At 35.9% G+C, this 21848-nt stretch overlaps 1 protein-coding gene across 1 annotated transcript in view; it reads right to left on the bottom strand.

Moving 5' to 3' along the window:
* The window catches only part of USH2A (usherin), an 800956-nt gene that overhangs the window by 626686 nt on the left and 152422 nt on the right, over positions 1–21848 (bottom strand). Inside the window, exons 11-12 of the mRNA XM_057531465.1 lie at positions 19216–19411; positions 15031–15672 (exon numbers count right to left, since the gene is read on the bottom strand). Coding sequence (XP_057387448.1) covers positions 15031–15672; positions 19216–19411 — 838 coding nt within the window. The remainder of the gene's footprint in view (positions 1–15030; positions 15673–19215; positions 19412–21848) is intronic.

Here is a 21848-nt window from a genome sequence, read left to right as displayed (position 1 = left end):
TAACATACAAGGGAACTCCCATAAGGTGAACAGCTGATTTCTCAGCAGAAACTCTACAAGCCAGAAGGGAGTGGCATGATATACTTAAAGTGATGAAAGGGAAGAACCTACAACCAAGATTACTCTACCCGGCAAGGATCTCATTTAGATTCGATGGAGAAATCAAAAGCTTTACAGACAAGCAAAAGCTAAGAGAATTCAGCACCACCAAACCAGCTGTACAACAAATGCTAAAGGAACTTCTCTAAGTGGGAAGCACAACAGAAGAAAAGGACCTCCAAAAACAAACCCAAAACAATTAAGAAAATGGTCATAGGAACATACATATCGATAATTACCTTAAACGTGAATGGATTAAATGCTCCAACCAAAAGACACAGGCTTGCTGAATGGATACAAAAACAAGACCCATATATATGCTGTCTACAAGAGAACCACTTTAGACCTAGGGAGACATACAGACTGAAAGTGAGGGGATGGAAAAAGATATTCCATGCAAATGGAAATCAAAAGAAAGCTGGAGTAGCTATACTCATATCAGATAAAATAGACTTTAAAGTAAAGAATGTTACAAGAGACAAAGAAGGACACTACATAATGATCAAGGGATCAATCCAAGAAGAAGATATAACAATTATAAATATATATGCACCCAACATAGGAGCACCTCAATACATAAGGCAACTCCTAACAGCCATAAAAGAGGAAATTGACAGTAACACAATAATAGTGGGGGACTTTAACACCTCACTTACACCAATGGACAGATCATCCAAAATGAAAATAAATAAGGAAACAGAAGCTTTAAATGACACAATAGACCACATAGATTTAACTGATATTTATAGGACATTCCATCCAAAAACAGCAGATTACACGTTCTTCTCAAGTGCGCACGGAACATTCTCCAGGATAGATCACATCTTGGGTCACAAATCAAGCCTCAGTAAATTTAAGAAAATTGAAATCATATCAAGCATCTTTTCTGACCACAATGCTATGAGATTAGAAATGAATTACAGGGAAAAAAACGTAAAAAGACAAACACATGGAGGCTAAACAGTATGGTACTAAATAACCAAGAGATCACTGAGGAAATCAAAGAAGAAATCAAAAAATACCTAGAGACAAATGACAATGAAAACACGACAACCCAAAACCTATGGGATGCAGCAAAAGCAGTTCTAAGAGGGAAGTTTATAGCTATACAAGCCTACCTAAAGAAACAAGAAAAATCTCAAGTAAACAATCTAACCTTACACCTAAAGAAACTAGAGAAAGAAGAACAAACAAAACCCAAAGTTATCAGAAGGAAAGAAATCATAAAGATCAGAGCAGAAATAAATGAAATTGAAACAAAGAAAACAATAGCAAAGATCAATAAAACTAAAAGTTGGTTCTTTGAGAAGATGAACAAAATTGATAAGCCATTAGCCAGACTCATCAAGAAAAAGAGGGAGAGGACTCAAATCAATAAAATCAGAAATGAAAAAGGAGAAGTTACAACAGACACCGCAGAAATACAAAGCATCCTAAGAGACTACTACAAGCAACTTTATGCCAATAAAATGGACAACCTGGAAGAAATGGACAAATTCTTAGAAAGGTATAACCTTCCAAGACTCAACCAGGAAGAAACAGAAAATATGAACAGACCAATCACAAGCAATGAAATTGAAACTGTGATTAAAAATCTTCCAACAAACAAAAGTCCAGGACCAGATGGCTTCACAGGTGAATTCTATCAAACATTTAGAAAAGAGCTAACACCTATCCTTCTCAAACTCTTCCAAAAAATTGCAGAGGAAGGAACACTCCCAAACTCATTCTATGAGGCCACCATCACCCTGATACCAAAACCAGACAAAGACACTACAAAGAAAGAAAATTACAGACCGATATCACTGATGAATATAGATGCAAAAATCCTCAACAAAATACTAGCAAACAGAATCCAACAACACATTAAAAGGATCATACACCACGATCAAGTGGGATTTATCCCAGGGATGCAAGGATTCTTCAATATACACAAATCAATCAATGTGATACACCATATTAACAAACTGAAGAAGAAAAACCATATGATCATCTCAATAGATGCAGAAAAAGCTTTTGACAAAATTCAACACCCATTTATGATAAAAACTCTCCAGAAAATGGGCATAGAGGGAACCTACCTCAACATAATAAAGGCCATATATGACAAATCCACAGCAAACATCATTCTCAATGGTGAAAAACTGAAAGCATTTCCTCTAAGATCAGGAACGAGACAAGGATGTCCACTCTCACCACTATTATTCAACATAGTTCTGGAAGTCTTAGCCACAGCAATCAGAGAAGAAAAAGAAATAAAAGGAATACAAATTGGAAAAGAAGAAGTAAATCTGTCACTGTTTGTGGATGACATGATATTATACATAGAGAATCCTAAAACTGCCACCAGAAAACTGCTAGAGCTAATTAATGAATATGGTAAAGTTGCAGGATACAAAATTAATGCACAGAAATCTCTTTCATTCCTATACACTAATGATGAAAAATCTGAAAGAGAAATTATGGAAACACTCCCATTTACCATTGCAACAAAAAGAATAAAATACCTAGGAATAAACCTACCTAGGGAGACAAAAGACCTGTATGCAGAAAACTATAAGACACTGATGAAAGAAATTAAAGATGATACCAACAGATGGAGAGATATACCATGTTCTTGGATTGGAAGAATCAACATTGTGAAAATGACTATACTACCCAAAGCAATCTACAGATTCAATGCAATCCCTATCAAATTACCAATGGCATTTTTTATGGAACTAGAACAAATCATCTTAAAATTTGTATAGAGACAAAAAAGACCCCGAATAGCCAAAGCAGTCTTGAGGGAAAAAAACGGAGCTGGAGGAATCAGACTCCGTGACTTCAGACTATACTACAAAGCTACAGTAATCAAGACAATATGGTACTGGCACAAAAACAGAAACATAGATCAATGGAACAAGATAGAAAGCCCAGAGATAAACCCATGCACCTATGGTCAACTAATCTATGACAAAGGAGGCAAAGATATACAATGGAGAAAAGACAGTCTCTTCAATAAGTGGTGCTGGGAAAACTGGACAGCTACATGTAAAAGAATGAAATTAGAATACTCCCTAACACCATACACAAAAATAGACTCAAAATGGATTCAAGACCTAAGTATAAGGCTGGACACTATAAAACTCTTAGAGGAAAACATAGGAAGAACACTCTTTGACATAAATCACAGCAAGATCTTTTTTGATCCACCTCCTAGAGTAATGGAAATAAAAACAAAAATAAACAAATGGGACCTAATGAAACTTCAAAGCTTTTGCACAGCAAAGGAAACCATAAACAAGACGAAAAGACAACCCTCAGAATGGGAGAAAATATTTGCAAACGAATCAACGGACAAAGGATTAATCTCCAAAATATATAAACAGCTCATTCAGCTCAATATTAAAGAAACAAACACTCCAATCCAAAAATGGGCAGAAGACCTAAATAGACATTTCTCCAAAGAAGACATACAGACGGCCATGAAGCACACGAAAAGATGCTCAACATCACTAATTATTAGAGAAATGCAAATCAAAACTACAATGAGGTATCACCTCACACCAGTTAGAATGGGCATCATCAGAAAATCTACAAACAACAAATGCTGGAGAGGGTGTGGAGAAAAGGGAACCCTCTTGCACTGTTGGTGGGAGTGTAAATTGATACAGCCACTATGGAGAACAATATGGAGGTTCCTTAAAAAACTAAAAATAGAATTACCATATGACCCAGCAATCTCACTACTGGGCATATACCCAGAGAAAACCGTAATTCAAAAAGACACATGCACCCGAATGCTCATTGCAGCACTATTTACAATAGCCAGGTCATGGAAGCAACCTAAATGCCCATCAACAGACGAATGGATAAAGAAGTTGTGGTACATATATACAATGGAATATTACTAAGCCATAAAAAGGAACGAAATTGAGTCATTTGTTGAGACGTGGATGGATCTAGAGACTGTCATACAGAGTGAAGTAAGTCAGAAAGAGAAAAACAAATATTGTATATTAACGCATGTATGTGGAACCTAGAAAAATGGTACAGATGAGCCAGTTTGCAGGGCAGAGGTTGAGACACAGATGTAGAGAATGGACATATGGACACCAAGGGGGGAAAACTGCGATGTGGTGGGTATGGTGTTGTGCTGAATTGGGCGATTGGGATTGTCATGTATACACTGATGTGTATAAAACTGATGCCTAATAAGAACCTGCAGTATAAAAAAACAAACAAACAAAACAACTAATACTAAACTTTAATTGGGTTATTTGTATGGAAATATGTTAATATAAATGTTTCAGACATTACATGAAATTTCTAAAAATCTTATATGTTCTGGTATAATGTTATATGTCATAATCCTAGTTATTACCTTAAAATGTGTATCTCAGAAATAACTAATTTTCTTGTCAACTGCCTTATTATGAACTTTCATCAAATTTTTAACTGTGGTCATTTTTAAGTCTTTTGTCATTTACAGACAGTTCTGTGTGTACTCTGATGCTTTTGCAAATATGTTCCTATAAAAGGCTTTCATCTTTAAGAAATTCATGGAAAAGACTCTGACAAGTACAGGTTTCTGGTAACTGACTGTACTGCTGAACTGAATGAATAAGCATTTTCAGAACTCTAATGAAAAACTGATGAACTCATAAAAGTGCTAACAAAAGATCAAGATGAAAAAAAAATTTAATTACATGGGACTGAGTGAACTGATGAGAATGAGTATAATTTTTGTGACTTTCTGTCTGAATTAAAAAAAAAAAAATCCAACAAGGACTCAGAGGCAAAGAATATACAAATCAATTTTCACTGCAAAGTAAAGGAGCTGTTACAGTGGAGGATTACTGGACTGAATGTCAATATTATGACATAGTATGAGTGTGTTTCATGTTTGGTAATTGCAATCATTGTTGCTTTTGTTGTGGTCATCCATGTACAATGCTTGGTGTCAGTCTATTTATCTCTTGTAAAAATAAAATACAGTGTGTGTGTGTGTGAAAAATAAATAAATAAAGCCAACTTGATGATGTCTAACAGTTACTACTAAACACATTGCTAAGAATGTGAACTTTAACAACATTAAAAATATATATATATATCTTCCAGTTACTTAAAATTGCTTGGACCCAGAAGGTGGAAATCAACAGTTATAAAATTAGAAATGCATTGGACATTTGGATGATGAAGCAGGCATATGAGGGAGAAATGGTTCTGGGTGTTGTGTGATATGTGTGTTTGTGCATGTACGTGTATATACACACACAAGCATGTGCATAATGTTACAAGGAATTTTATTGAAACAATGAATAAAGCTCTGGCAAATGAAAATAAGTTGTACAATTGTGAGGGTCACTAGCTTACATATATAAAATATCAGTGATACTGAAAGAGAGAAAAAGCGTGAGCACAAAGGGAATCACTCTGTGTTATCTATTCTTTTGGGGAAAAACCAAAAGTAATTGGAACACTGTAAAATTCATTTGAGGCTCTAGTTGAAAACAAGGCATTCTTTTACAGCTATCAACAATTAATTTGTTATTCTTCTCCTAGGCCCTGCATATTCTCTCTTAAAAAGTTTCAGGAGGAGTAAAATAGAAAAGAAAGAAGCTCAAAATCTGTGCCATTCAATTGGAGAGAACTAAGACTATCATTTTTGATAGTAATTTGCAACTAGATTCTGCCCTTTGCTTCTTTGCATTCACCAACAGCAATTTGCTTTACATGTGTTGCCAGAAATAGAGTATGGCCCTGACAGTTATTACATATTTTCCTATCTGACTCACCATGTGATCAAAATCACAAATGTAGAAGGCTTCTATTTTAGACTCAAGACCATTGTGGCTGGGATTCTATGTATTTTCCCTTGTGTGAAGGTACCTAGGTCCTTAAGGTCCATGATGATGGCATCATTCATATATTAACAGCTCTCCAATTTGGATAAATTCCCCATTAGCACAGATACTTAGAAGTAGAATTAATCTGGACTTTTTGCAATAGGTTCAAGCCACAGAGAATTCTAGAACAGCTAGGAAGGATTTTTACGAGAAATGATTTGTTAGATAAGTCTGTAAAGACCAGGAGTGTAGATTTAGGTGCAGAAGATTGGGTTGCCCAAGTTTTGGAGACTAAAGAAGGGCACAGAAAAATCAGAGGTATCAGCAGAGAAGAACAAGAAAGGTATTAAAGCACCCAGGGAGGCTGCAGCCTGGAGGTTAGGGTTTCAAGGAAAAGACTACATTGGAACTTGTCTTAGGGTTAATTCCCCCTCCTCCTCTCAGCAGCATGATTATAAAGGTTAATCCCACCAGTATTTCAGTTGTCCTATTTTTAAGCAGTTCTGATTAGGATGACTCAGGTACTTTCCTGCTCAACGATTACTTCCTACCTTACCTGAATGTGCCTAATTCTAGACCATTACCTCTCCTTTTATGACTCCTAACTACAGAAAACATTTTCCCTTCCCTCCCACTTAAACTTCAGCTCCTGAGTGTAGCTTAAAGATAACTGACCTTAATTTCTTTCTTTCTTCTTTTTTTTTTTTTTAAACTCAATAGATTTCTGCTCTCCCTCCATTAGCTCCACTTCATCTTCCCCAAGTACGTGTCTGCATCATTTTAACTGGTCTTTTGGTGATTTCTTTCCATGGGTGATTTTGTACCACAGTTTAAAGCACGGTCATTAGGACAAAGGTATTACTTTCCATTATGCAGGGCTGAGAGCTCACACTTAGAGAGCCCAAATCAGCCCACTAAAGTTTCTTCTTTTCTCCAGTTTTCTTTCTAACTCCAGTCCCAGACCAGACAAGTCTCATGTGGGAAACAATGTGTTATACAGTTAATGCAAAAAGTCACCCATATCATAAAAGAGTATTGCTTTATCCAGGAGAAGGCTTACAGCATCCTTAAAGTTCAAAGTTATTAGCCAGGCAGCTGGTATCCTCTCCTGTAGTGGCTATTTACACAGCAGAGTACCTGTCTTGGGCATAAAAGAAGAGCCCATTTCCTAGCAATGTCCCTCCTGAGGACCATGAACAACTAGGCTTTGCTAAGGTCTGGAAATGGGAGAGAGAAAACAAGTTTAACCTCTAGGCCTTATTCAGAAAAGGAGAGCAGAGCTTGAGGCTAAGCACTAATTATGAGCCATTTAGAAGAAACAATTCTCATCTTAAACCAGAGAATGGACACCATGTTAAGAGAAAAGTCTAGGGAGGAATTTGTGGCTCACCTACCCCAGGCAACAAAAAACTATTTGAGAAATGGTTTTGCAAGTCAATCTTTTCAAAATGAAGTGTAGGAGATGATGCTAATTTTCAAATTAAAATAACAATAATTTTCCTCCATTTGGTGGTTTTGTATAAAAATCATGCTAAAATTATTATTCATAGATTTGACCAAATGTTAACAAATGCATAAATAAATATGATTATTCATCTCAAGCTATCATTTCTCTTTAAACATTTGAAAAACTCATTTTCGATTAGTTTAGATGTATTTTAAATGCCCTGCTCCTATTGCTTCTTCCTGGACTGCTTCCCCTACTTGAATACCTTGCCGAAATCCTATTTGTTTTTACAACGCAGCTCAGGAAACACTACTAAGTTCTTTATGTCTCCCAGCCTTCAAGAATTAATCAGTCCCTTCATTTTACTACTTCTCTATCTTGTGCATTTCTAATATTGCACTTATCACAAATATGTTATATTTACATATGAGTCAGTTTCCCCTACTAAACTGTAATGCCTTAATATATTTCTGGTTGTATATCTTACAGCAGCACAGGCTCTGGTGAACAGTAATTTATTCAATAGATGTTAATTGAAAAAAATGGATATATGAAGGAAATGGATAGATGGCTGAAAGGATGGATGAGTAGATGGATGGGAGGATATCTGTTACTCTTTACAATTATCAGATGATATCTTTAATACCGAAAAGAAAATGGTAAACATAAATCTGTGAGTCATGAGAGTGGTTAGAAGAGGTAGGGTATCAGGGAGGATTAGTAGGAAATGTATATGGATAAGCACGATAAATTCAAAATGTAATCCTTGCCAGATCAACGGATGGAACAGAGCTTCAGAAAGAAAATATCACTCCAAAAATATGTCTCCAGTTCGTAGAATGAAGGATAGAATAAGATGCTTATATAAGGGAAATTATTCTATTGGACTTTCTGTTTTATAAAAAACCTGGTTTTCCTATTTGAGTATCCATGAGAAGCCTTCATAAGTACATTCTCTAAGAATCAAATCCAATAACAACAATGAATATAAAGAAGCACAGCTCTGATTGATTATGTCTGAGAGATTACAGTGCACAGATACACATGTATATTCATAATCCACAGCAAAACTTTTTCTTTGCTCTCACTTTTCTCAGTCTCAATATTTTTCAGATGCATGCTCTAAAGTCTCTGTCCTATGCCATGGCAAACATCTCAAACACTTCTCTAACTTTGTCCATGGAGTAAGCCCATTTCTAGACCCTTCAGTCAGATCTTCATTACTTGATCACTGTAGCTGCTCACAGCTCTGTTCATTTTTATTTTGTAACTATTACTCAGATTCAGCACAACAAATGAAATATCTCAGGACCTGAAGCAGTAGCGAGAAACATGGGTTGAGATGAGTTTGAGCGTTGGGGGGAGGTTACAGACACTTCTAAGAGTCTCTATTTCAACCCACCCTCAAATATTTGTTAAGTGAATGTTTATAACAAATAAAGAGTTATTCAGAATAAAAGTTTCACTCTTTCAGAGTGCAGATTCTGGGGTCAGATGGACTTGGGCTTGTAAATGGGCTCTTCTACTTAATGAGATTCCATTTCCCCTAAGGAAATAATACTGGTCCTTCCATCATAGAAATAGTGTGCATACTAAATGGAATTTTTTTAGATAAAACACTATTCCAGGGTCTGGCATACAGTATACACTTGGTAAATATTATCTATTATCATCATTGTGATTTTTACTAGGCAGTTTTCAGTGAAAGTGGGATTTTCCTAAAATTTAAATAATGACCTGTCAATATCCTTTTTTTTTTTTTTTCCCAGATGTGCGTAGGATTGTGATCCATATTTCCTATGACAAGATTCCTTCCTGGTGGTTTATTAAGGAAAAGGCTCTTACTCTGTGGTCTTTCTGTGAAAAACATGCTAATCTGGAAAAGCCGTTTCACTGAACACTGGGGCATGTGTCATAATCGGATCTCAACTTTGATGCACTGATTTTTAATGGAGTATCAGCCATCTAATTCTAATTCCATTGGCAGGGTCTTGCATGCAATTCTGGTTGATGAGCTCATTTCTTGACAAATATGATACGCTTCTTAATGAAACAAGATACTTTATTTTCTAATGGTCTGTATGAGTTATAAAAGCAAACCCAAAGTAAATACCAGAGGGAAGCATGAGGAATTGTCCTATTAGCACGAAACATGTCATGTGAAGCCGTTTTCATTATAAATTAGCCTTTATTTTATTCCAAAGCTGCAGGATCCTCAATAAACCCTCCCTGCCTCTAGTTCTCAAGGACAAGGGTGGGTCACTGGCTGGGGATGCCTTGACACCGTTCCCTGCCTTTCTCGGCCTGGCCTCTGATTAAGTGCCTGCTGCCAAATGTTATGAGGTCATCCAGTCCTGAAAAAACGAACCGGGAAAACATATTCAGTGCTCTATTTATGAGCGTAGGTATGTGTACATTCATATATATATTCACACACTCCAAATAATTTTAAATTAAAGCATTTTAAAAATACTTAATGGGGGTTAAGCAGCGTTCTTAACCTCTTTTCGAGTTATTGAATGGCATATTAAAACCAGTGTGGCTCTAATGTACCTTCTAATGTGCACTGCTGCTTTAACAAATTGCTTATAAATTTTCGTTGAATTAAGCCTATTCCTTGCACATTCCTAGTAAGGTTAGTTTAATAATACATGAGGTTTCATTATATGCACCTTCCTTAATAATGCTTTTTACGAAAGTAGGACAAGAGTCCATGTGTACTAGTCTAGGATGGTCAGTGATATTTACAATCACAGATGAAAAAGGCAGGCTGGAGTCCTTGGGCTCCCTCGTTCACCGCCACTATCCATCCTGCTCCCTCCGCGCCTCGATGCTCGCACACATCAGTGTGGTGTTCCCCCCTGTAGGATATAATCTAGTTCTCTCAGATGTGTTTAAAGAAGTAGAAAGAAAGCTTCCGATTGCAGCAGTGCATTTTAATGTGCCCACTGCAAGGCTGGCTACCGTGAAGCATCCGTTTATAATAAAGATACTTCAGGATCAGGGTTTCTTTTTTTCCGTCTAAGTTTCAAGGGCAGAGACGATAAAACCCAGAAAACAAAACTCAAAGTAGTTTCTGAAGGTAGAAAAATGCAGAACAGAAAAAAAGAAAAAAAAAAAAAGAGGTCCACAAACACACTTTGACTTTTCCATAGGCTATGCATATGTGTACAGAATACCTTGTGCTGTCCAAAAACTGCATTAGGTCCTTAGGCCACTAGTGTCTTTCCTCCCTTGCAAGGTAGAATGCCATATCCTCCCTATGTGTAGCTAAAGAAACACTCACAGGCTTGCACTATGCCTATGCCTAAAAAGAGGAGAAGGGCATTGAGGTATTCTTCAATGTAGTCATTCACTAGTTCAGGAAATATATATGGACCCCCTACTATGGTGATGTGCTCCATGCCCTGATATAGAGCACTGAACAACCTGAGAAAAGCAATGAGACTTGTAGGCTGGAGAGGAACAACCTATGTCTGGAAATGAGGTCCTGGAGGTCATGGGCATTACAAATCATGGGGGCCATTAGAGTCCATCAACTTTGCTGTTTCCTTACAATGATGGAGAGCCAGTGCAGGGTACGGTGATATGATCTGACTGAAGTCTGAACACATCACTTTGCCTTCATGTTGGAGAAGGATAAAGAGGAGAAACAGGGAGTTCAGGCAGCTATTGGGATAGTCCAGGAGAAACGTGACCACGGCTTGGACCAAGATGGATAAGTGAGGGTGGTGAGAAGTGGTCAAATCCTGGATATATGTGAAACCAACAAGATTGATTTTGATAGAAGAGACAAGAATTATGGGAAAACTCAAGGATGACTGCAAGGATTTGATCTGAAAAGATTAAACCCAGAAAATACTAGGGTAACATTTTCAGTTAAGCTTGGTTGATTGACAATTTTTCCCTTCTAAAGTCCAAAAAATTAAATAAAAGAAAAAAAAAAAGAACAGAAGAGGAAATTGCCGCTAAGGACAGATGTCTACAAGTAAAAGCCAAGCACTTGCAGGTGGACAGGCCAACAAGAAGCTAATTGACACAGGTTTTCATAACTCTGGGAAAAAAGTGAAACTGAAGGCTTCAGAGATTTCTGAAGGCAGGTGTGACTTTCCCCAAACAGAAGGTTTTCCCTCTCACATTTTGGGAAAAGAAAATGAGTTTTCTCTTTAGAAGTTATGCCAGAGGGGGTTTGTACTCAACAGGTACAGGGATGAAGTGCTACAGTGAACAGGGGGATTATATGAAAGGGTACCTGTGATGGTTAATTTTCTGGGTCAACTTGGCTAGATTTGGTGTCAAATTGTTCAGTCAAACACTGGTCTAGATGTTGCTATGAGGGTGTTTTATAGCTTTTCCCAAAACATAAGAACATTAATCTACAGACAAAATGCCCCACTGAATTACCAGAAAAAGTATCTATCGAAAAATCAACTCATCATGAAATTTTCTGAAATGAGGGATATAGAAATGGTAAAGCTTCTGGAATGTAAAAAAAAGAGAAAGAAACAAGAATCTAGTTGGTACTGCTAGAAGATAATGGTGAAATAAATTTATTGAGTGAAAAGGATTCTATATAATGGTACAATTTCAAACAGTTATGAGTATGGAATAAAGATAATTTCAGGTGTTCAAAATTCTAAAAAAAAATCACTTTCCTCCCCTATACTCCTTTTCAGAAGCTACTGGAGCATTTGCTCTACCAAAGACACAAATAAATCAAGAAAAAAGAACACATAGGATTCAGGAAACAGGGGATCCACCACAGGAGATGTGAAGGAAATCTTCAGTACAGCTGCAAAAGTAAGACCTAGGATACAGCATGCGACAGAACTACAGATCAACAGACTTAAATCAGGACAGGAGGATCAGGAGTTCAGATCCTCCCATGGACGAATATATTCAGTGGAAAAAAAATACATATATATGTATGTATGTATGTATATACACACAGACATCTCCTACTGGTTCTTTTTCTCTGGAGAACCCTACCTAATACAGATGTCCTGTTAAAACTCCTGATTATTTCTCATTTCAATTAAACAAACCACTTACTGACTGCATGCAATATACAAGGAATTATATCAATATTGTGGCTATGTAAGTTGCATAATATAATCCTTACTGTCAAGATATCAAAACTCAAAGGAACTAAGACAACTGCACTAGTAAATAAAATACAAGGTAACTTTAAATATGATAATTATTTTCATTAATAGTGATGATCCCCATTCTATATCCTCCTTAAAAGAGAGGATAGTTTGCCATACACCTTTGGAGAGGAGTTTTGTGTCATCTGTACTTAGGCAAACAGCTACTAAGAAATTATTCTCCTAAAAAAAACAACACTATACCAGATAAATCCCCAAGAGAAAGGGGTCAGGAGACCATGAGAATTGAGTATGATTTTTCCAGTAATTTTTAACTTTTCATTTCTATCAAAATTTACGTGCAGATAGTCTTTAAAATCAAACAGAACTTAAAGACTCAGAATGTAAAATGGCAGCCTGCTGTTCCATCCTTCTCCCAGGAATTTCCCTGCCTAGAGCAATCACCTTCAACTCCTACAGATGTTTCTTCTGGCTTTCATTTCTCTATTTCTGAATAACATACATGTATTTTTACATCTCAACTTTTAAAATTTAGACTACTGTCTTTCTACTATAGAAAATGAATATTGAGCTCTTTATACCTCCTCCTCAATAATCTCTTTAGTTGGTTAAATCACTTTTCAGAGATAATCTTATTATGACTACATAAATCTATTTCACAGTTATACCCTATAATATGCTTGATTATATTTCCTTTCTTGAAAAATTTGCCTCTGCTTAGTTTTCTAGGAATCTCTTAGATATTTCTAGGAATCAAAACTCTCCAATAGAACTCTATCCAAGCAATATATCAGTCTCTTTTTTCTACCCCTGATCCTCCTGTTCTGATTTGAGCCCACTGGTCTCTAGTTCTGTGGCATAGCTATATTCTAGGTCAGAATGAAACACTCAATAAATTTGAACCATGGATAACGACTCAAAAGCATATAACATTTGCTCTGTTAACTTTTGCTGGTTTATTTACAAAGAAGGTTATATACATCATGGTTATTTGTGCAGGAAACTGACTACTTTCTTTCCAAAATTAGAGATATTAATAAATAGTGAAAAAAAATCATCTTAGGATATAAAAAATAATAATTGATTGCAAATTTACAAGGATAAATCTGAAGCTGAAAGAATGTAGTACACTGCAGCTGTCAGGTGGGCCATCTGGTCAACTCTCAATAATCTTCCTGTTTTCTGGGATACTTACCACCTTGCTCCTACCTGAAGGAGTAGTCCCTAGAAGCCATGCTTATTGTATGTGATCCTGACACCACTCGCCACAGTGAATTGGCTCAGACATGGCCACCCTGACAAAACTGAGTCAATTAGAATCTCACTCTTGGAACTGTAACCAAGAAGCAGCTAATGTCTCTCTGTATAGCTGCAACTAGAACCATAAGCAAACTCAGGAGACGGGGTGGCTACCTAACCACGCAGAGAGGAAGAGAGAAGCAGAGTGCCCTGCTGCAGAAAGAGACGGAGGGTGGGAATGAATGAATGAATACATATCAATGAGAGTTTTCTAGTTCCTGAGTCCTGACTGAGTTGCTCCATATAAGGTTTTATGGGACAGTCACTGACAATAATGCCTGCATTTATGGTGAAGCTAGTTCACATTTTTTTCTGATATTTTATCTCAAAGAGAATTAACTATTCATCATTTGTTTTCTGTCTCTTTGGATTTACTTGTCACACTGACCAATGCCAAGGGAGAGGTTTGGTTCAATTCTCCTAAGCCGAGTTCCTTGTTATGCAAAACAAGACTTTAGTCCTACCCTTCCCTGGCAGGCAAATCACCCTTCTGAATTGGCATCACCCTCATTTTCACAGGGTCAGATAACTCAGAGCTGACTTTGCTAGACAGGACAACAATTAGTACAGCTGTTAAACAACCGATATTTATATTTATCATAACCTCATGATGAATGTATTATAAAGGAAGTATATTGCTTTAGTTAAATCATATCAAGTCAAGGAGAAAGTTATGGATTGGGTCCATCTTTCTTCCAACTGGGAAACCTGGAAAGATGGGCACAGTAGGACTGAACAGTAGCCTATTTTATTAATTTAATGGCATTAAAATTATTTTAGATGTTTCTATTTGATGCCAGAACATATAACTCATTTAGTAAAAACACTTGGTCAGCTTTTATTCAGAAAATCAGTTCATCATCTGAATATTGGCATTGTGTGGATGATCAACTCAAGTTTCTCTTTCTCTAGAATATAAAATGTATTCTTGCTTTTCTTGTTTTTTTTCAGCTGTTAAAAGGGGATTTACTTCAAGTTGAGAAATTAAATAAAAGTAAGTCTCAGTTGTGAAATGTCTGATTGGCTGGCATTCATCTAAAGGGTCACTCCCAAATACAGCAACACAAATATGCCACATAATTTTAAATAAACTAGTTATATCTCTATTAGATAATGATATAAATGCAACAAAGGTGTTGGAGATTAACTTTTTAGAAGTCCTGACCGAGAAGCAAAGAGGAATCACCTGATATGGGATAAAAAGAAAACCTTCGTGTACTGAAAATGTAACACGTTGCTCTCTTACCTGGTTGACACTGATTACACCTTCTTCCTTGACGATGCGGCAAACATAGGCACTGGCCACTGATTGGGTCACAAATGGTCCCAGGTAATGTCCCCAAGGGGTCACACTCACACATCTGGCAGCCTTGAAAATTGCCAATGGTCAGATGGTACCTGTGAGGCTCACACTGATTACAGCGAAGACCTGTTACTCCTAATTTGCAGAGACACCGTCCTGTTGATTTGTCACACAGCAGAGAGCCATTTACTGTCCCAGCCTTATCACAGTTACAAGGCAGACAGAGGAAAGAACTGTTTTGCTGTAGGTAGAAGTATCCCTCCAAACATTCACTGCACCGTCTCCCTCCAACATTGGGATTACAGATGCACTGTCCTGTCCGAGCATCACAGACGGTCCCAGACCGGGACCCAGCTACGTCGCAGTCACAGGCCTTACAACCGGTGGTGTCCAGTCCATAAAAGTGTTCTCTGCAGGTATCGCACTGAAGTCCTTTGACTTCTTGTTTGCACTTACACTGCCCAGAAAGAGGATTGCAGAGTTTGTTCACTGAGCCGTGGAGGTTACACTGGCAGGGCTCACAGCCATCGTCATTAACACTTCGGAGAAATTTAAATCCAAAATTGCAATGATCACATCTAAGCCCTAAAGAGAAAAATGTGTTTAAAAAGGTAAAGATGTGAAAACAACTGCATTCAAGCTTTCAAGATAGCTGTAGCACAAACAATGCTACTGTCCACATTTAATACAGGCACAATAAAATGTTGAGTGATTTTTTTTCACAAGTAATGCCAAAGAGGGCTGATCATATACTCAAAATACGATGGCAATACTTAACTTGCACTCACATACCACTTTATTTTTGCAATGTGCTCTATAAAATTTTATTCATTACTGCAAAGAGAAATGCTTAATGGATATATTGCTTCTGTTGCACACACTGGAACTCTTTTCCTCTTTAACAAATATCAGAACTATTATTTTAAAATTATTTAACTATATTAAAACCATTATTCTTAGTTATTTCATAGTAACGAAGTATGTTCATTTAAAAGTTGAGAGGGAAATACATTTTCAAAGCCATATAGAAGAATTGCATATTACCACATAAGTTATTTTCCTAGAAATCAGCATCCTCCCAAAATGTTTAATAAATGATAAGCTATAACTATTTTTATGATAACAGTACGCATACTTACTTCTGAATCTCACACAATTAAATAATTAATATAAATAAAAGTTATCCAGAGCAACTGTATCTCAATGCTTTTATACACTCCTATATTTTATCATTTTTCAATTAATATAAATTATGCTCTCCTTGGCTCATAAAGCAATCACATTGCTTGTCATATTGTGTGATTCAGAACATACCTCTTTAAACACTAAGTAAATTCTGCTGTTTACATTACTTCTACTTAAAGGAGTACAAACATATGTACATTTTACATACAGAGAAAAATGTTTTATCACCTACACTTAAATCTGACAACTTTGTTTTGTTTCAAAAAAGAGTGTTACAAGGGAAAGGAATAAAAAAATTGAAGAGTAAATGTTGAGAGGCAAAATACTTTCTTTAGCTAGTCTTCACATATCCATGAATTTAAATAAGTGACTATGTGAGGTTGAATCTATTGAAACATTTATTTCAAGCTATAATAGCATTAAAAAAATTAGTCGTGAAATAACAGTCAAAAACACACTCAGGAAACCATATGCAGAAAAGCATTTCCTAAACTGGAAGGAAACGCATAATATATATGTATATATATATGGATAAAAATTCAAGAACTCCAATGGAAGGCAAGTTCTTTAACAGTGATGAATGACTCACCTAAGGCATATCATTTAATTTCAATAAGGAAAATAAAAAAGGACCACTATTGCTGCAAATTTTAAAAATAACTGTATTGTTAACAAGAATTATGACTCATTTTGAACTATTAAAATTGGTCTACATGGATTCACATCATATCAGTTTTAAAAATATGCGCAGTGCTTATTTGAATATGCCATACATATTCCTGACAGGTAATCTATTCCTAACGATACTCAGGAAGGCCTACAGGGCATCACATTCGGTGTTAAAAAGTACAGGCGAGTTAGCACACTTGGCATTTAATTCACATTCTTCTCCCTTTTTATTCTAGATGAATGACCTACTTTAATAAAATTATTGGTGCTAATGTATTTTACTGGTGATCGAATCATTAGTAAGCTTTAACAGTTTTGTTAAATCTAACAGTTTGCTTTCTGAAGCACATACAACATACACTTGTATTTTCTGTTGTTTTTTTAATCATATGAACAAGGTAAAATTGAATAAGGTTACTTGCTAGTCCCATTAGGAAAAGAAATATATAAACATATCAAGTTTACATTTCTATTAAAAAATACTGTATGTGCGGAAATAACCCTAGAGATAGTAATATCAAACTGATGATTTCATCTTCAAAAAGTATGTATTTATATTTTCCTGCAGAAAACTACCTGGATCAACCAATAACACAGGTAAATGGCAGGGAGGCCATAACAAATTCTAAGTAAATAGTAAAGTTTGATTCTTTGATCCTTCCTTAAGCTCTGGAATCTAACTACCACAGGAAAGATTTTATTGATACAGAGCTGTAACCATTTGATTGTCTCTAAAGCCCTTTCTTTAAATTTTGTTTTCACAGCTTGAATTTAAAGTGTATTTTATATCAAAGAACAAAGCATGCTGTATGGATTGAACTTGGAGGACTTCATTCAACATCACAGATAAACTTATACAAAAGTGTGCTTCTATTTATAAGTTAGGTATTCTTTTCTTTTTGTCCCTGAAAAGTTAGCTTTTGTATGCTTAAAATGCATAAGGGCAAGTTTTGGTAAAGATTTTGATTTAATCTTCTTTAAACCAGAGAAATCTTGTGTAATACCATAAATTGTGTAATACTATAAATCTTGCATAATACCATGAATATGTGCAAGCCCATATTCTTTTTTATTAAATTAAATGAAATGCTTGTCTAGCTGAATTGTACAAAATGATGTATGCATACCAACATATATAAAAGATAAAGAATTAGCTTTAGTGTTATATCACAGAAATGAAAATGTTACTCCAAATGATATGTTCGTATGTTTGTGTATATGCACGTTTGCAGGCATGTGTGTGTGTGTGTGTGTGTGTGTGTGTGTGTGTGTGTGTGTCTGCCAGGCATGTTTTTATTATTATAAGGTTCAGGTCAGTGTTAGAAAAACCATGGAAGACTTGGTGTCTTGAATGACAATAGAAAGGTAAAGGTCTTTTTCAAACTTCCTATATGAACCAAGATGTGTTCAGTTACAATCCAAGACTCACTTTATCTGGAAACTTTCCTCTCATAATATTCTCATATATCAAAATTTCAAAGTGCATTATGTACATAGTGCATTTCAGGCACTTGATAAATTTTGTCCTTATATGGCTGTGGTTCCCCTCAAAAATGTTGGATGTAATAAATTACTATAATCAAATCTAATTTCTGAAAAATACCTGTGGGAGTAACAAACAAAAAAAGCACGTCTTGTATAAAAAAATGATAAATAACACCAAAGGTAGCTGTTTATTATAATCAGCTTGGTGCTGAATTACAAAATTAAAATTATGTGGCCCTTTATAACTAACCCTAGCAATATACATGATCTGCGGAATTATGTTGACTTATTTTGCATTTCATAGGAACAGTTCAAAGAAATATAATAGAAAAAAATGGAAAGATTTATCACAAAGGACCCTGCAGCACAGAATATTTTGAAAAAAAATCCATTTATTTTGGTCTATTAAGAAAACTAGCATGGAAATGATTTGCTTAGAACTCATTAAGTGTAAACCATTTTGAAAAAGTGCTAATTTTCTAAAAGAAACATCTATGCAGTAAGCAAATTATATTTTTCTATGACTTATTAGTATGGGACCATGTGAACTAATGCATCTACGGAATAAAGAAACTTCTAAAGGGTTGATTAAACTAAGCTTCAAACTGTAGTTTGAGAGAATTATTAATTTAGTCATTTTTTAGACAGTTAATTTCATCCAAATTTTTTTTTTTCCCAGCCTGCCTTGAGCAAGGAAATTTGCTTTACTCTTCAGTAAAGAAATCAAACAGAGGATTTTATTCCAGATAGTAATAGAGATGTGACTGCAAACTTTTGCATTACACATACCAATAACGTTTGCTTTGCACTTGCACTGGCCTGAATTTGGATGACAGGTAATATCTCCATCCACTGTCCCAGAGGCATTACAGTTGCACGGAATGCAGCCATCAAGATCCCGCTCTTGTAGGTTGTAGAATCCGTTCTGGCACTGATTGCACTGTCTGCCAGACACGTGTCTCTTACAATTACACTGGCCTCCGATCTAGAGAAGATACAACATTTTGTAGGATGATGAACGTATCTATTTTTAGATAATTTGCTCATTAGGTACAAGACAGAGAGGGCAGGGAGAGAAAAAAAACTTTAAATGTGAAACAGACAAGAAGGTAATAAGGTATTTCCCCTCCTGACACAGAAACATGGGAGAGCTTCAGCCGGGTGAATATATAGAACTGAATGGAAATAAACCCCATAGAAGTCAGTAGTGTATGACTAAAAGGGAAGTGGAATTAAGCCTTAAGCACCATATAAAGAAATCAAAATATAGTCATGGGGAGACTGAAAATAGAAAAGGGCCAGCCGATAATTTAGTCTTCAATCTCCACCTCTCTGTTTCATTCCTCTAATTTACTCCTCGATCCAAACTTGTTCTGCGCATGCCCGGTGCTTCAACTGAGGAAGAATCTTTCTATAATAATATCATCCCACCAAGGTTTTAACAATGTTTAAAACAAAGTTCTTAATAGTATCCATTTATGCCTCCTGATAATGACCCTAATAACATTTTTTTACACAACTCTACTCCTAGGAATATTTCAGCATATTTATGGTTCATTTATATTATGAATTAATCACGTCAAGTATATTTAACTGACTTACATTGTGGTAAAAAATGCAAAAAAGTTACTTGTTTAGAGCACTGTGAACTAAAATAACAGCTGAACAAAGGAGAATTTTTCCTCTTCAAGCTGCTGTTTGAGAATGAAAATACATAGACTATATAATGCTTATCTACTCTATGCATAGATAATGCTATGTTGGTTAAAGAAAGAGCTAAAACCTTTCACTAGGGAATATATACATATAACACGTGAAATAAATCTGAGAAATTCAATAATAACTTCGGACTTTCACAAGAGATGTGAATACAGACATTAGATCTCTCATAAAGTCACTGGCCTCTCTCCCCATGATTTCCTTCCACTCAGACTGAATCCAGCATGCCACATTTGGAGGCAAGGTTATCACAAAGGGAAGTTACCTACCTGTGGAAAGACACGGTCTGATTTACCTTTAATCTCAGGGATATCCAAAAATATCACATGAGGTTGGGATTCAGTAACAAAGAGGTAGAGAAGGGTTTTTTAATTAAATAGCGGTTAAAAATCTATCACTGCCTCATTTTTCCTCATCTGGAAAATAGGAACTCACTGGAATCATTATTTAAGGGTAAGATAATTGATACAAAATGTCTAGTACTCTGAAAAATAAAGGTTTATACATGCACGATGGAGTTGTAGACAATAATGCACGTCAATATCAAAGACACATATAGGTCAGAAAGATATGCAAGGACTGAGACTTGCCCCATAGTGTCTGGCTTTGTTTCACACCCACACTCTTACCCCGCCCCGTGGAAACTAGATTATGACTCAAAACAGGTATTTGATTTGGTCTGCAAAAATAAATGGCATTTATTGAAGGGTATGAGTTACTTAAAGCCATGAACATCGAATAGACCTCTGATTACATACTTATAACACTTCAAGTCCATTACCATTTAATGAATACCCTATTTTTTTTGCTCTTGTTTCACATATATTAGTCTTGTTCTCCACATGGCAAGCACCTTCAGGAACTGGACATACTTTATATTTCTCTCAAAGAATAACCTTGCATACGCCCCACATGTAAAGAGTACTCTTTCAAAAATCTAGAGCAAGAAAGAGTGAAAAGGCTAACGAGAAATAAAGGTGTACTCTGTGCTAAAACTTTATCTTCTATTTATTTTGTTATATTCTTATGCAAATATAAGGCATGTATCACCTGGAGCTTCCCTTCCTCTTGAAATCTAGATAAGATTGCCTCGAACCCTCATTCCACTCCTGTTGAAGGACAAAAGTTCTCCTTCAGTTTTTAAAACTTCTATGTGTACTGATATTCTCATGGCCACCCTGACCCTAAATTTCTGCTTCTTCCATTCGGGAATCTTCCTGCCACCTGAGAGCTCTGCCCTGTATCATTCTAGACATGAAACTTGAAATTTCAGAAGAGGAGCTCTCATTTTTAAAAAAGCAATGCATTTTACTAAAGATTTGGGGTGAAAGAAGAGTGAGAACTTTACTTTGCAATTTATAATATCTATTTAGTTTCCCTACAACTAGACATCGCCAAAGGCTTCTGCACCCCAGTTAGTCACCATTTAACTGTCTTGTCTCTCCCTACTCCTCACTCCTCCCTAATGTGTGTCTACTTTTCCTCTTTACACCTAACTCTTAGTCATCTTTTACATAGATCATCTAAAAAGTGTTCATTATTGCCTTGATTTGTGTAACACTTTGGTCTTATGGGGTATTTTTTTCAATAAAATGAAATATCTCCATATGGGAAACTCAGCTGCAAATAAGATAACACAACTTTACTCTTACTTCATTAACCTAAATGTTTGCATAACGCATATAGCCTATAATTTCTCTATA

This window comes from Balaenoptera acutorostrata, chromosome 1 (genome assembly GCF_949987535.1).
Source record: "Balaenoptera acutorostrata chromosome 1, mBalAcu1.1, whole genome shotgun sequence".
Taxonomy (NCBI): domain Eukaryota; kingdom Metazoa; phylum Chordata; class Mammalia; order Artiodactyla; family Balaenopteridae; genus Balaenoptera; species Balaenoptera acutorostrata.
Note: the sequence above shows the minus strand (reverse complement) of the source record. Positions and strands in the feature narration are given on the sequence as shown.